At 47.4% G+C, this 16,029-nt stretch overlaps 1 protein-coding gene across 1 annotated transcript in view; it reads right to left on the bottom strand.

The window, feature by feature from the left end:
• Positions 1-16,029, bottom strand: part of TENM2 (teneurin transmembrane protein 2) — an 881,884-nt gene that overhangs the window by 12,457 nt on the left and 853,398 nt on the right. The window contains 2 exon segments of the mRNA XM_023760070.1: positions 1,894-3,508; positions 4,945-5,241. Of these exon segments, the coding sequence (XP_023615838.1) occupies positions 1,894-3,508; positions 4,945-5,241 (1,912 nt within the window).

Here is a 16,029-nt window from a genome sequence, read left to right as displayed (position 1 = left end):
CACTGTTCGTCCCGCTGCCCCCTCCCTCCCATTTCATAAAGATCTGCTCAAACGCCACCTTTTCAGAAAGGCCTTTGTGAGCACCCACGTAGACACTGCCTTTCACTCTCTAACCCTTTAACCTATTTTATTTCTCTTCATCGCACTTATCATTATCTGAAACTATATACATATGTGTGTGTGTTTTCCTGAGAGGTGCTTTAATTCGAAACTGCAGTGAACTGGGGTCAAAAGTCAGGCTAAGCCACAGGGAAGAGAGGAAGCCTGGCAGAGTAGCATGGGAATGCCTCCTGACGAGGTGCAGGGGGGAGAATGGGAGGGAACCAGCGTGGCCGTAGCTCCTGGGCTCACAGGTACCTGCTGCTTCTGTTGGGGGTGGGGTACTCGGCTCAGCTTCAAAGGGTCTGGAACTTGTCGATGAGGCATGGCATGGCCACAGGTTGATCGTTAAGGTCAAACTATTTCTCTCTGCAGCACGGGACATAGTGGGCCGTGCGGTGCTCCTGGTAACTGCTGCTTCCTTTCCTATCTGGGGGACGGACAAGTGATTCCTTGTCATGGGAAAGTTGGGGCCCCTTAGGCTTGATGCCTCTCTGGCCCATGGCCAATAGCTGTTAAGTTTCTTGGAACTGGGGGCCTTGGATTTGGGGTCCCCGTGTTGTTCCTCTATAATGCATGGGCAGGCGAGATGGCCTTGGCTTCTTTGCTGGAAGTTGGTCTCTTTGGATCTCCATCCATCCATCCATCCATCCATCCATCCATCCATCCATCCATCCAGACTTCCTTGCTTATTTCCCCGAGGATGGGGACTTTAACTTGCTCTCCACTGCATCTCTGGTTCTAAGTATATGTTAGATGCTATGAAAATATTTGTTGAATGGGTGAATGGATGGATGGACATGTAGGTGGAGAAGACCCTCTCTGGTGTCCTCTTCATACCCTGTCAAAGCTTCCTGTGTCCTTCTGACTTTTGCTCATAGTTCTTCTTCAGCCTTGAGCCCATTTCTGCCAACCAAGATCACCTTCATCAGGCCCAGTTTGACCCTTGGGGCCCTTCTGTAGTACTTCTGTAGTACATCAAACTTTTAAAATCTTAAGTCACACACACACACACACACACACACACACCTTTGAGAGAAGGGTACTTGTCTCGTTCAGCATTGTATCCCCCAGAAACTAGCCTGGTCACTCTAGAAATGCTTGTTGAATAAATAACAGGTACCTGTAAGGTAGCACAGACTTAATTCTGCTTTGTGTTATCATTGGTTATTTGTATGTGTGTCCTGCCAGCCTGGGGGTGAGGGGGGGAACTGGGTCTTAGTCATCTCGATACCGAGGCTAACTCATTGCTTCACTAGTGACGATGATGTTAACAGCACGAGCAGATGCCCTTTGGTGAACATCCACTGTCTAAGTGCCAGGTACTAGACTTCACCTACATTAGAGTTCATGTACTTTTCAAGACCACTCTCTGGGATGGTTTTATGAGTGTCCCTTCACAGAGAAGGAAACTACAGCTCAGAGAGATTGGACAAGTAGCCCATGGTCCATTGGTTTATAAATCAAGAAGGAGAATTGGAGCCAGATAGTTCTGACACTAGAGTCCCTTTCTTTCCCTCTTCCTACGGTGGTTTTCCTCTGTGGGGGTAAAAAGCCTCTTATAAAACTTATCTCAACTAAATGGACTTGCAAATGGTCAGGACATCTTCAGACTTGGTGACTGCTCTGTACTGCTGTCACTTGACTGTCCTAGATACTGGACAGCCCAGGGTTTACAGTTCTCCACATTCTCCTAGTATAAGACATAAGACCTTCTTTTGAGGTTCCCAATGGTGTACCAGGACAACCACCCCACAGGGAGCCACTGCCCAACTGAGGCAGCAGTGTCCTCACCTGTCACGTAGTTCTTTAAATCCAGCTCATTGCTGAGAGGATTGTTGCTCTTGAACATATACAGGTTAAAGGGGGCTGGTTCCTTGCCCACGTTTTTCCACATGGTGTAGTCTGGAGAGGTCCATCGTCCAGCCAGCACATCATAATCACGTTGAGTGAAGTGGACCAGTTTGGTCAGGGGATCGTAGAGTCCCCCATGGAAGCCAATGACCATCTGGAAGTCGGGGTTGGAGTCATAATAAATCTCCCCATAGGCTGTATATTGCAACTGTTTGATCATGAGACCATTGATGCTGAACACAGCCAGGGGAGTCCCTGTGTTATCTGAGGCAACGTAGTACTCCTCCCCACTGCTGCTCTCCATGGCAAAGAGGTGACCTTGGAGGTCATAGTAGAGCGAGGTTATCTCTGAATTGGAGTGATTGTAGACATGGGTGATGCGAGTCGGGTTGTGGAGGTCAGAGTAGAAATATTGCAGATGGTGGCCCAAGTTGGTCTTGTAGGAAGCCCGCCGACCCACACCATCATAGCGGTATTGGACGCTCCACCCACTGGCCTTGTTGTAGGCTCTCGTCAGGAGGCCCTTGGAGTTGTACTCGAAGATGTCAGCCCCTCGCTGGCACAGATAGCCATCATCATCAATTTTGTACTGCACATCGCCAAGTCTGGTTATCCGATCCCGGAGGTCATAGCGCAAGGGCATAAGGCGCACACTGTTGCCCGGGTTCAGCAAGTGAAGGTTCCCGTTGAGGTCATAGCTGTAGCGCCAGGTCGGGCGGTCATTGACAGCCACACTCTGAAGCTGCCCATCCCCGTCATAGTCATAGGTGTACTTGGTGGTGTTGGCATAGGGCCCCAGTTTTAGCTCCCTCTTGATCACTCTTCCCATGCTGTCGTATTGCACCGTCATCCAGTACATGAGGGACCTGAACATCTCGTACTGAACTTCCTTGATCCTCCCGTGGGTGTCAAAGTGTTTGCTGAGGGTCATCACGGCGGTGGTAATGATTTGGTTGATGTCATAATAGATAACCCCAAACTTGCCAAAGTGCTCCACCTTGCCCGAAATCTCATCATAGCGGTAGAGGTCAACAGGAAGGGGAGTTTCACTTATGACGGGCTTAATGCTTGCGATCCGGAAGCTGTTGTCATGATAGGTGTAGTCGAACCTGGCATTGACCATGCCTTCCTCAGAAAACCTATAGATCTGCTTGTCCACGAGTGGGCCAATCTTCCGGTACCGGATGGTGCAGGAGAAGCCCCCACTTTGGAGGTTGACCATCTTCAAAACACCAGTGGTCTCGTCGTACCCAAAAGTGACAGCGGTACTGTCATAGACAATCTCTGATAACTTGGAGAGTTTCCCATACTTGTAGAATACCTGGCGCCCGGTGCCCAAAAAGGACGTCTTCAGGATTCGGCCATCATCACTGTAGTCAAAGATGACCGAAGCGTTGCTCTCAGGCGGGTTGTAAATGTTGCGGATGTAGCCAATGGAGGTGTGCGTGGACATGCTGTGCCGGGCGACGCTGGGCATGGTGACGGCGTGGAGACGGTCGGAGGAGTCATACTCAAATATGTACTGACGCTGACTCTGAAGCAGGAGGACCATGGACTGGAGGATGGAAAGGGGAAGGAAACCCATGAGGTGGCTTTTGAGGACCAACCACTCACACTGACAGAATTTATGCCATTTCACCAAAAGTCCATTCAAAAGGCACGAGGGATGGGGAAGTTTAGACCAGAGATTATGAGTAGGTTGATTTCATCGGGCATGCCAACTCTGATGGATCAGGGTAGCTGTCCAGAGCAGCACTTCTCAAACCATAATGTGCATGTGAAACACCCAGGGATCTTGTTAAAAGGCAGATTCTGATTCATTAGTTCTGGGAGGGGGTGGGGCCTGAGAATCTGCTTTTGTAACAAGCTCCCAGGTGATGCTGCTGTTGCTTGGAGGGCTTGGAGGACCAAGCTAAGAGGCATTGGTTGAGTTTGCCTATAGACTCAATAACAAGAAATCCTGAGATTGTTTAGTAATGACTTGCCACTGACGCAGCAGGGGACAGGTGTGACACACATACTATGTTTCTGTCACCCCTGATTAAAGAGAAAGCACAGCCTCCCTTTAGAAGCTACTGAAAAGATTAAATAGTTCAGAATCATTGATTCTTTGGGTAAAAAAAATGGCCTTGAACTTGAGGCCATTGGGAGATTCCTGCCTCCTCTGGTCAACCATTCCAGTATTTTATGGCATAATGAGAACAGTATTCGGGAGGGACCGAAGGGACAGCAGCCCCTCTCTTGCAGAGGAGGTAACAGCTCTGTCTGCAAGGGATCACTAATCAGGAGGCGAGGAAGGAAAGAATGGAAATGGACCTGTATCAAGGTGAGTCCAGCAGCTTCTGTCTAATGACGAGATGACCAGGGCAGCCTCAAAAGTCGTGACTGGTGTCCTGAAGGGACCTCTCTTTATTGCATGGCCAACCTCCGCAGACCTACACCGAGACCTGAACCTGGCACTTTTAGACACAGGGAATCTGGAGAGGATCCGTTGGCTGGTTCAACACTTGGCCCAGAGGAAGGGCGTTGCTCTGTGTGCTTGAGTTTTAAGCACAATCTCTTCCTCTGATGGCTAAATTTTGGGCAAGGCATTTCTAATTTATAAGTAATTTATAAGAAATGATTAGCCATTTCTAATTTATAAGTAAGGATTTCTACTTTGTGATGATTAGCCATGTTGCCAATGGGATGATTCTGTCAGCTTCAACAGCACTTATTAGGATTTTTAAAATAAAATCAGACCGTCTATCCGTTTTGCCATTCCTGAGTATCTAGTACTTTTTTTTTTTTTGCTTTTAATGGTAAAAGTGCTGAGCTATGAATAACATTTCATTCAGATTGCCTCCTTCCCAGTGAGGGGGGATAGTGGGAGGGGAGCCCTTGTGGAATCCAAGTAAAGATGTTCAGATGGCTTATAGCAAAGTGTCAGCTGAAAAAGAGCAGCCTTACCAAGAGACAGCCCCGCTGGCCCAGGGTGGCATGGGTACCCACCTTGTCAAGGTAGGAGTAGCTCCACACTTTCCCGTCAGCAAACATGCGTGACACGATCCGGCCTTGCTTGTCGATGTCTGTCCTCTCGCTCATGGCCCCACGCTGCAGGCCAGCCAAGCGCCCATTGAAGAAGTACGAGACGTTGACGGCTGCCAACCCGCTGCTGGGGAGCCAGAGGAAGGGGCGGCCCACCTGGTCGTAAATGATCCTCAGGGTGAACTTCCGGTGATCATCATAGATCTTTTCCGTTCGAATATTCCGGTCATAGTCGATGGACAAGAGATTCCTTCCGTGGACCTAGGCAAACACAAAGGGCCTGGCTTGAAATATACCACCTGGGCGTGTTAGCTCAGGCTGCTATGGAGGACGTGGTTGGCGCGGCTGGGGCACAGCGTGCGTTGGAGGAAGAAATAACCCTGAATTTACCTAAAGGAGTGCTTTCTAAACTCTTGCATCACGGTATGCATAGAAAATGGCGATATTTGTAGGATGTACTGGAATACAGGCATGGGGCTGCTTAAGGTCAGTGATGGCTGATCTGGGCATGGCAGCCAGGAGCAGTCACATGGGCTTGGACTTGCACAATTACAAGGGTGCCACCAGGTTGTAGGAAGCGTGGATGGCGACAAATGTGCAGTGCACGGCCACCAAGGGGCCAAGAGGATTTGTATATTTGCACACTTAGAACCGTTTTTGGCCATGTCATCAGCTGAGCAGCTAACAATCTGGAATAGCAGGTGCCAGGATTTCTTCTGAAGCCTTAAGTACCCAGGAGGGTAGGGAGAAGGTTTTGGAAACCCATATTTTACAAAGACCTGGGAATCTGAAGGCTCATTCTTATGTGCACTCCTTTACTTCTATGTAGAGAAAAATCTTACCACTGTCAGGGTTGCAAGAACTCAGTGGGGAGACCTCAGCAGGGCTGAGAGATGCCAAAAAAGGGAAGGGCTGACTCTTGAGGTTTAGCTAGTCCTGAGAGGATGGCTGGAAGTGAATAAAATGAGGCCGACTCAGTCAGGCTCTTTCAATATAATTGACTGCAAATCCAGACATCCCTGGAGTGACTGCTGAAGGCAACGGAGGATATAAACAGGCAGAGGGAAGAGATGGGAGAGATGTCTGGTACCTCCTCACCTTACCCTAATGGTTCACTAGCACTTAATGATAATAATGATGCTGGTGATGATGATGATAATAATAACTTTCATATGGACTGAGGGCTAGTATGTATAGGCATTGAGTTAGGCGATTTGCATCTATTGTCTGAGCTGATGCTCACAAAGATCACTGGATCAATGAGGAAACTGAGCTGGAAACAGAGAGGTTACGTCCTTGCTCAAGGTCTCACAGCAATGACGTGGTGGGGTTGGTCTGGGATTTACTAGTAGCTCTAAAGACTTTGACCAGTTAACCACTTAGACATGTAACCAGGTTTAGTGCTTCCTGTGTTATATGTGCATTGAGTGCCCTGAGATATGTCCACTGAGGCAGCGTGATGGGGAGACAAGGACTACTTCTAATACCTCAGACACCTGTATTCTGCAGAGCAATATTGTACTCAGGTAAAGAATGACATTTCACAGCTTCCTTTTGAGATAGGGGTGGCTAACATGATGTAAGTGATAGTTATTAGCTCAGTCTTCTGGGAACCTTGAAGAAGCCAACTCAGCTAAGAAGTAGGCACCCTTTTGTTTTCCCCGCTTTCCTCTCCTCTTAGGTAGAATGTGGACGTGATCTCTGGAGCTCCAGCATTCACCTTGTGACTATGGGCTGACTTTGAGGATGGAAACCTCAAGGATGATGGCTCACCCAGAGAAAGAGTCTAGATCTCTCTCTCTCTCTCTCTCTCTCTCTCTCTCTCTCTCTCTCTCTCTCTCTCGATCTCTCTCTCTCTGTGTTGACCTAGGTGTCTTTAATGGTCATCTATACCAACCTTGAATTGCTTACCTCTAGACTCCTTTTAGATCATAAAAGATAGCACGTTATTCCTATATCTCTGTTACATTGCAGCTGAAACTAATCTAAACTGATATAAGCCCCTGATGCTGACAGGTACTGTGCTAGGTACTTTAGATACCTGATCCCAGTTTAATTCTCACAACATAAGTAGAAGTTATTTTTTTTACATGGGCAGTTAGCTCAGAGGGTGACATAGCTAGACAGGTTCAGGGGCTGGATTTGAACCCAGGACTACTTGACTCTTCAAACTGTTGCTGTTTCCGTGGAGAGAAAGGGATAGAACATAGATAGAACATTTGGAAAAACCTGGATATAGGGATGAAGGTGGCAAGTTCTTGGGATTATAAGAAGTTTAGCTTTCAGCGGAAGATGCACACCATCAGACTCGCAGCGATTGGGAAGAACAGTCAAGAAGGCAACAGGGGAGGGGTAGCACTTTTTTTTTAACCAGTCCAAACTTAATGCTGCCAGAATTATTGGGGATCTTGATCCCACATTAGAGTCACACAGGCTGGGGTCACCTCCTCTGGAGACAGAAGTTTGGCCACATTGGGTTGCTCCATTTGGGACAACTGCAGAAGATTCCCAGACCTGCGAGTTTAAGAATTCCAGCTCAAGCCCTCGCCAATGTTTTATTCAGCAGAATGAATGATGCGGCAAGAGGGAAGAAGGATTTTCAGCTTTCCCTGAGCCAACTGCTAGTGACACCCCACCATCTCCTATCTCCTATCCCCATTCCCTTTCCCTATCCCCCCCTTTTGCTTCTCTTTGATAACAGTGTATAGCCCCCAGTGCATTTATAATTCACTAGAGGCCCAGTGCACAAAATTCATGCACTTGGCGGGGGGCGGGGGGTCCCTCAGTCCAGCCTGCACCCTCTCGCAGTCCAGGAGCGCTTGGGGGATGTCCAACATCCTTAGCGCTGCAGTGGAGGCAGGGGAGGCCCCCGCCACTGCCACTGCCACTGCACTTGCCAGCCATGAGCCTGGTTTCTGGCTGAGTGGCAGTCCCCCTGTGGGAGCTCACTGACCACCAGGGGGCAGTCCTGTGTTAAGCGTCTGCCCCCTGGTGGTCAGTGCGTATCATAGTGACTGGTCGTTCCGCTGTTCAGTCAATTTGCATATTAGCCTTTTATTATATAGGATTGAATGTTAATTCTGTGCCACCATCAGGCTTGGACGAGCACCACCAACAGAGCCATGTGGCCTGAGGACCTATGATGCTCTTAGCCTGCTCTGAGCACTGCCCTTATTTTATCTTATTCAATCCTCACAATAACACTCCTAGGCGAGCACTGTTATTATCTTCCTGTGACATGCAAGGCATGACTAGGTTTAAATGCCCTGCCCAAGCTTATACAAGTGGTAAGTTGTGCAGCCAGGACCCCAGGCAAGAGTTCATGGTCTTCACCTGGCTCAGTCCTGCCTCTCCGACCAGCACATGTGATTCCATCAGGCATGTGATTCTAAACCGTGGGGGCTGCTGTAGCAAATCCTGCTGCTGGACTGATTCCACAGCACAGAGTCAGCTCCCAGGGAATAGAAGTGGGTGGTTCTGATGTGTGCTCTTGGTTAAAATATCTCAGTATGGGATGGCCAGCATGGCTCAGTGGTTGAGTGGTGACCTATGAACCAGGAGGTCACGGTTTGATTCCTCATCAGGGCACATGCCCAGGTTGTGGGCTTGATCCCCAGTATGGGGTGTGCAGGAGGCAGCTGAGCAATGAGTCTCTCTCATCATTGATGTTTCTATTTCTCCCCCTCCCCTCTTCTCGGAAATCAATAAAAATATATTTTAAAAAATACACTCAGTATGATAGAAGGCCCTGTCTTCAGTTACGTGGGAGAGAACAGGTGAATAGTACATGCAACCATAATATAATCACGCCTGTGTGTGTGTATATGTGTTTATATATACTATAACATAATCAGGGCAGAGACCAACATGTAAGTCACATACACATGCATGACTATCATTAAAACTATACTAGAGGCCCGATGCACGAAATTCGTGCAAGAGTAGGCCTTCTTTCCCCTGGCTGCCAGCACTGGCTTTCCTCCGGCACCCGGGACCTGGGCTTCCCTTGCAGTCCCAGTTCTGTCCAGAGGTCGTCCAGAAGGACATCTGGTCTAATTAGCATATTACAATTTTATTATTATAGATTAGTACATGAGGGTGTTAAACCTGCAGAACTGAATAGTGGACAAGCACAGAAGAAGGGTCCCGGACCTCTGACAGCCAACATTTGGGTTTGATGTTACTAATGAGCGCTGACGAGGCCTTTGCCCCCTTGTCTGGGTGCACCAACCATGAAGAAGTAATAAGCACTAACTATTAGCCATTGATAATTCAAAGGGGGATTTTATTCCCAAATTCACCATGTCCCTGGGAATTGGATTTTATTATAGCACTGGTTAGAATTAACTTTTTATTTTCTTTTTTATTAAGGTGTAATTGGCATATATTAATGTATAAGTTTAAGGTGTACAGCGTAATGATTTGACTTACTTATATCGTGAAATGATTAGAGCAGTAAATTTAGTTAACATCCATCATCTCAGATAGAAAAAAGAAAAAAAGAACAAACACTATTTTTCTCCTTATAATGAGAATTCTTAGGATTCACTCTCTTAACAACTGTCTTATATATCACACAGCAGTGTTCACTGCAGCCATCAAGTTTGCATTACATCCCCAGTACTTAGTTATTATTTTTATTGGTTGGAGAGTTAGTTGGCATTTATTATTTTTTTACTGTGGAAAGTATTATAGATGTCCTTTATTTTTTCATTTTTGCTCCCCTCCACCTGGCCCTCACCCTACCCTAGGCCTTCATCTCACTATTGTCTGTGTCCATGGGCTATGCATATACGTTATTTGGTTAATTTCTTCCCTCCCTGCCCCCCTCTCCCAACTCCCTTCCCTCTGAGGTCTGTCAGTCTGTTCCATGCATCCATGTCCCTGGACTTATTTTGTTCATCAGTTTTTCTTGTTGTTGTTCTTTAGAGTCCACATACAAGTGAGATGATGTGATATTTGTATTTCTCTGGCTGGCTTATTTCACTTAGCATAATAATCTCCAGGTCTACCCATGCCCTTTCAAAGGGTAAGAGATCCTTCTTTTATACAGATGCATAGTATTCCATTGTGTAAATGTGCCACAGCTTTTTTATCCACTCATCTGCTGATGGGACTTGAGCTGTTTCCAGATCTTAGCTATTGTAAATAATGCTGCACAGGGGTGCATATATCCTTTCTGATTAGTGTTCTGGAATTCTTAGGATATATTCCCAGAAGTGGGATCACTGGGTCAAATAGCAGTTCTATTTTTAATTTTTTGAGGAGTCTCCAGGCTGTTTTCCACAGTGGCTGCACCAGTCTGCATTCCCACCATAGTGCACAAGGGTTCCCTTTCCCCCACATCCTTGCCAGCACTTATTGTTTGTTGATTTATTGATGGTAGCCATTCTGGCATGTGTAAGGTGATACCTCATTGTATTTTTAATTTGCATCTCTCTGATGATTAGTGATGCTGAGCATTTTTTCATATGTCTGTTGGCCAACTGTATGTCCTCTTTAGAGAAGTGTCTATTCAGGTTCTTTGCCCATTTTTTAGTTAGATTGTTTGTCTTCCTTTTGCTGAGTTGTATGATTTCTTCACATATTTTGGAAATGAACTCCTTATCAGACGTATCGTTGATGTATGGTTGGTGAATATGTTCTCCCATATAGTGGGCTCCCTTTCGGTCTTGAGGATGGTTTCTTTTGCTGTGCAGAAGCTTTTTAGTTTGATGCAGTTCCATTTTAAAAATTCTTTCCTTTGTTTCTCTTGCCCTAGGAGATGTACTGGTGAAAATTCTGTTATGTGAGATGTCTGAGATTTTGCTGCCTATGTATTCTTCTAGGATTTTTATGGTTTCCTGACTTACATTTGTCTTTTATTCATTTCGAGTTTATTCATGTGTATGGTGTAAGTTGGTGGTCTAGTTTCATTTTCTTGCATGTATCTGTCTGATTTTCCCAATACCATTTATTGAAGAGACTGTCTTGACTCCATTGTATGCTCTTGCCTCCTTTGTCAAATATTAATTGACCATAATGGTGTGGGTTGATTTCTGGGTTCTCTGTTCTGTTCCATTAATCTATATGCCTATTCTTGTGCCAGAACCAGGCTGTTTTGCTTACAATGGCTTTGTGGTATAGTTTGCTATTGGTATTGTGATCCCTCCACTTTGTTCTTCTTTCTCAAGATTGCCAAGGCTATTCAGGGTCTTTTTGGGTTCCATATAAATTGTACTTAGTTACTTATGACTGGAAGTTTGTATCTTTTCCTTCCTCCAATTCCCTTCCCCTCTGGTAATCACAAATAATATGATCTAATTTTCCTATGAGTTAGATTTTATTTTTTTAAGATTCTACATATAAGTGAAATCATACAATATTTGTCTTCCTCTAACTTGTTTTACTTAGCATAATGCCCTCCAAGTCCATCCATGCTGTTGAAAATAGCATTTTCTCATTTTATATAGCTGAATAATATTCCATTGCATCTGTCTGTCTACCTATTTATCTCATATCTTCTTTATCCATTCATCCATTGGTAGACACTGAGGTTGTTTCTAAATCTTGGATATTTATACTAATAAAAGAGAAACATGCAAATTGGTGTCACTCACTACACCCACCAGCCAATCAGGATGAGTATGCAAATTAACCCAACAAAGATGGCAGTTAATTTGCATACCCAGGCACAGAGCGAGGACTGAAGGCTCCGGCTGGAGTGAAGACTGAAGACTGAAGAGGAGCCTCACTGTGGCTGGAGGGGAGAAGCCTAGCTTCGAGGCTTGGCTTCTCTGCTGCGGCTGGACCAAAGGCCTGGGTCCTGGGTGCAGGAGGAAAACTGGTGCCAGCAGCCAGAGGAAGGAAGGCCTATTGCACGAATCTTCATGCAACGGGCTTCTAGTTATAAATAATTCTTCTCTGAAAATATGGGAATGTAGCTCTCTCTTTGACATAGTGTTTTCATTTCCTTTGAATATATTCCCAGAAGTGGAGTTGCAGGATTATATAGTAGTACTATTTTTATTTTTGGAGGATCCTCCATGCTCTCTTCCACCAACAGTACACAGAGTTCCTCTTTCTCTATATCTTCATCGGCATTGGTTTCTTATCTTTTTAACGATGGCTATTCCTACAGGCACAACATGGTACCTCACTGTGGTTTTGATTTGCATTTCCCTAATGATTAGTGATGTTGAGCATCTTTTCATTTGTTTAGCCATTTGTGTATCTTCTTTGGAAAATGTCTGTTTAAGTCCTTTGCTCATTTTTAAGTTGGATTATTTGTGGCTCCCCCATGGCAGGTCAGGGCTGGGAGCCACACTCAGCACGGGTGGGCTATGGCTCAGCTCCCTTGCCTGGGTAGGGTAGGAGGGCCCATGTTAGGCACCTCCCAAACTTTCCAAATAGGCCTCCTGGTCTGGAGGGCCAGGGGCTATACTCAGCAGAGGGTGGGGCTGTGAACAACCTCCCCCTGCCTGGGCATAGCAGGGGGACCTCCCCGCCTGGTACTGGCTCTGCTCTGGCATGGTCATCTCTGCCTGTCCACCTGTGGGCTTGAGTCTTGCAGGGCTATGCAGCCTCCGGGTGTTCTCATCAGGCCTTCCAGTCAGATGGGGCTGGGCTGGGGCCATGACTCAGCTCTCCTGCCTGGGCGAGGGCAGACCATCACCCCACTGACTTCCCTGGCCAGACTGTGCCACAACTTGGCGCTGCAGATGAGCAAAGCCGCTGGTTGGGACTGCGACTTGCACTCTGCCGGTGGGAGCTGGGTCTGCCAAGATCTGAGTGCTGGCTGTTGGAAGCTCCTCCTTCCTTCTTTGTCAAAATCAGACCCCCCTGCCTTCTCTGTGGGGTGGGACCAGAACGGGGTTCTCAGGAAGAGACCCTACAATGTTGGGGCAGCTGTAGGTCCCCTCTGGGCTCCCTCTTCCTATGGAGGTACCATCGGCTCAGGGTGACCTCTCTGCAGGGTGCTGTGCCTGCCCAGGGGCGGTGCCCGTGGGCACCATGTCGCTGCCCCTCTTCTCCTTAAAGTGCCGACTGTCTTGGCCTCTTCAGGGCCGGGGATGCTTCGGCCTCCTCCGTGTTCTCCGATCCCCTCAGGTGCTTGTCTGTGAACAGTTGTCAGTTTCTCTTATGGGGGAGCGCAGTCAGGAGCCACCTATGTCACCGTCTTGGTGACTTCTATAAAAATGCCCAATCCTTCTAATAATTAAATATGATGGATTCACCGGAAGCTGAGCCAAGCAGTGCAGGCCAGTTGTGTAATCTGATTAGAAACAAGTAGCGTTAATTATGAGGGCACCACGTGTGAAGAGGAGGTGCCCCAGCTGTGGGGTGTGGGGTGCTGGAGGGCTGGCTGGCTCATGGGCACCTGCCCCCCAGTTCCGAGAGCGCAGGAGCTTTAATTTAGCCACGCCGTCCTCTTCGCCTGAATTAAATTACCCATCTAACCATATTTAAATTAACCCCGAGGCTTCCTGGAGAACATAAAAGTTATTTTGAATGATTTCCACTGCCGGGATCAGCACAGTTCCCTTCCCAGCTGGCTCGGTAGGTGCGGAGCAACACAGAAACCAATTTTTAAATTAATACAATTTTGTGTTCGTAAGGAAGCCATTATTTTTAATTATCGAGCATTTTCCTCAGCCTGGCTTTCCCAGTTAATAAAACTCAGCTATTTAGCGCGCTTTTTATTTTTGCAGAGGGCAGGCTTGGGGAGGTAGCTTCCCCCGTGGGATCCCCCCGCCAGAATGTTTGGCTCTCACCAAGCACCCGCCTGTCACAAGGAGGCTCATAAAAAACCCCGGGAAAAGGAAACGCTGGCGTCAAAATGGCCCTGCTGGGCCCATAACGGGTGACTCCAACTAGCTCGCGGGGCAGAGATGGGAGCTGGTGATCTGAGAAACCGAGGAAATGAACGCCGGGCTGGATCCCCCCCGGGAGGCGGCACTGGAGCACAGCAGGAGAGGCTGCAGTGAGACTGACCGAAGAACCGTTTGCCCTTCCTGCGTCCGGTAAGGGAAACGCAGAGAACACTAGCGAGGAAGGCCCGGGAGTGTCCACGTCTGGCCACGTTTAAGGCAGCAGTCCCGCCGTGGAGAGGCTAGTTATTCACCTTCCGAGAGGAGAGGTCGGGCTCAGATGCCATCTTCATTTCTTTCTGGGCCGGTTATCTGGGGTTTATTTATTTTATTTTTATTTTACTTCTTTTTAATCCTCATCCGAGGACATGTTTTTATTGATTTTAGAGAGTGGAAGGAGAGGGAAGGAAGGGGGGTGGGGGAGGGAGAGAGGGAGGGAGAGAAGAAGAGAGAGGGAGAAATATAAATTGGTTGCCTCCCCTATGCACCCACCTGCAACCTGGATCTGTGCCCTGACCAGGAATCGAACCTGTGACCCTTTGGTGTATGGGCCGACATTCCAACCAACTGAGCCACACCAGCCAGGGCTGTCTTCTGGGATTTAAAAAGTAGCTTCTCACCTGGCTGGTGTGGCTCAGTTGGTTGAGTATTGTCCCATGCACCAGGAGGTCGCAGGTTTGATTCCCGGTCAGGGCACATACCGGAGTTGTTGGCTCGATCCCCAGTAGGGGGCATTCAGGAGGCAGGGGATCGATGTTTCTATCTCTCTCTCCCTCTTCCCTCCTCTCTCTGAGATCAATAAAAAACATATTTAAAAAATAAAAAATTAAAAAGCAGCTTCTCTCCCAGCTCCCATATAGCAAGACTCAATGCTACACTGGGATCAGTGCTTGTGCAGACAAAACAACTTACTAAGTTTAAATAATACATAATCAGAAGGGCAAGCCTCCGCAAACACATTACATAATGTATTTCCCCAAGCAAACACTACTTTCGGATGACTTGCTATTTTGGATGGTGGTGAGGTGGAAAGACCTGAATTGTGAGTTGCAGCTTTGACAACCATTAGCTTTGTCACTGCAAAGCAGCACCTTTACCGCTCGTGCCTCCGTGTGCTGATCTGTAGTGGCCTGTGAGCTTCATCTCAATTCTCTTAGTGTCTCTATTATTTTGGGCATTGCTTGGTGCTTAACAAACGTTTTAAAATAAGGGGCTTGAATTAGGTAGAGTTTAAGATCAACCTGGCAACTCTGATGATCTAAAGTTCTCACATGGAAAACCAAGAACAGAAAGTATGGCGGGACCTCTGTGATCTCCAAATGTCTGAAGGGCTTCATTCCAAAGAGCAATTAGAGTCACTCAGGGAGGCCCCCCCAAGACCTGGAATCAACAGTGGTTGAGCAGATTTTCATGATGCCACCTTAAAGTCCCATTCATTCATTCAATATTGACTGACCACCTGCTGTGTGCTTGTTACTGTGATCAACACTTAAGATCGAGCAAGATAGTTATGGCCCTGCCCTCATGGAGCTTCCAGGCCAAGGATGATAAAGACACGTGAACCAACAATGGAAAACATGAGCGTGGTAATGAGGGTAAACATAGGGAAGAGGTAATGGGAGCAGAGGAGGGACACAGCCAGAACCGGGCTGACAAGGACAGTGTCCCAAAGGCAGTGGGTTGGTGAGCAAGGGAGAGCTTGAGGAGTGAGCAAGGGCCCCGCGCAGGCAGAGGACTCCGTGTCAGAGGCTCTGGGACAGTCTAATGAAGGTGGGGGGGCCATGGGGAGGGGGATAGCAGAGAAGAGTGGCATCTGCTATGGAGGCTCAGCCCAGACGACCAGAACAAGCTTGTACTTGTCACCCTTCAACTTGAACTTTCAGAAGCCAGGTATGTCACATGTCTCCAGCATCTAAGAAGGAAGCAGCCGGTCAGCCTGCCGATGAATTCTCCTTCGCATTCACTAGAGCAGGGGTGGGGACCTTGTTTCTGCCAAGGGCCATTTGGGTATTTATAACATCATTTGCGGGCCGTACAAAATTATCAGCTTAGCAATTAGCTTGCTGTATTTGGTCAAACATTTCATTAACTCACCCCTCATGCCTGGGCAGGGCCAGACCAAATGATTTCATGGGCCTTATGTGGCCCTCAGGCCGGATGTTCCCCACCCTACTCTAGAGGGGAAATCCGAGGAGGACTT

This window comes from Myotis lucifugus, unplaced genomic scaffold, assembly GCF_000147115.1.
Source record: "Myotis lucifugus unplaced genomic scaffold, Myoluc2.0 scaffold_172, whole genome shotgun sequence".
In the NCBI taxonomy this organism is placed as follows: domain Eukaryota; kingdom Metazoa; phylum Chordata; class Mammalia; order Chiroptera; family Vespertilionidae; genus Myotis; species Myotis lucifugus.
The sequence above is the reverse complement of the archived record's forward strand: the minus strand, read 5'-3'. Positions and strand labels throughout refer to the sequence as shown.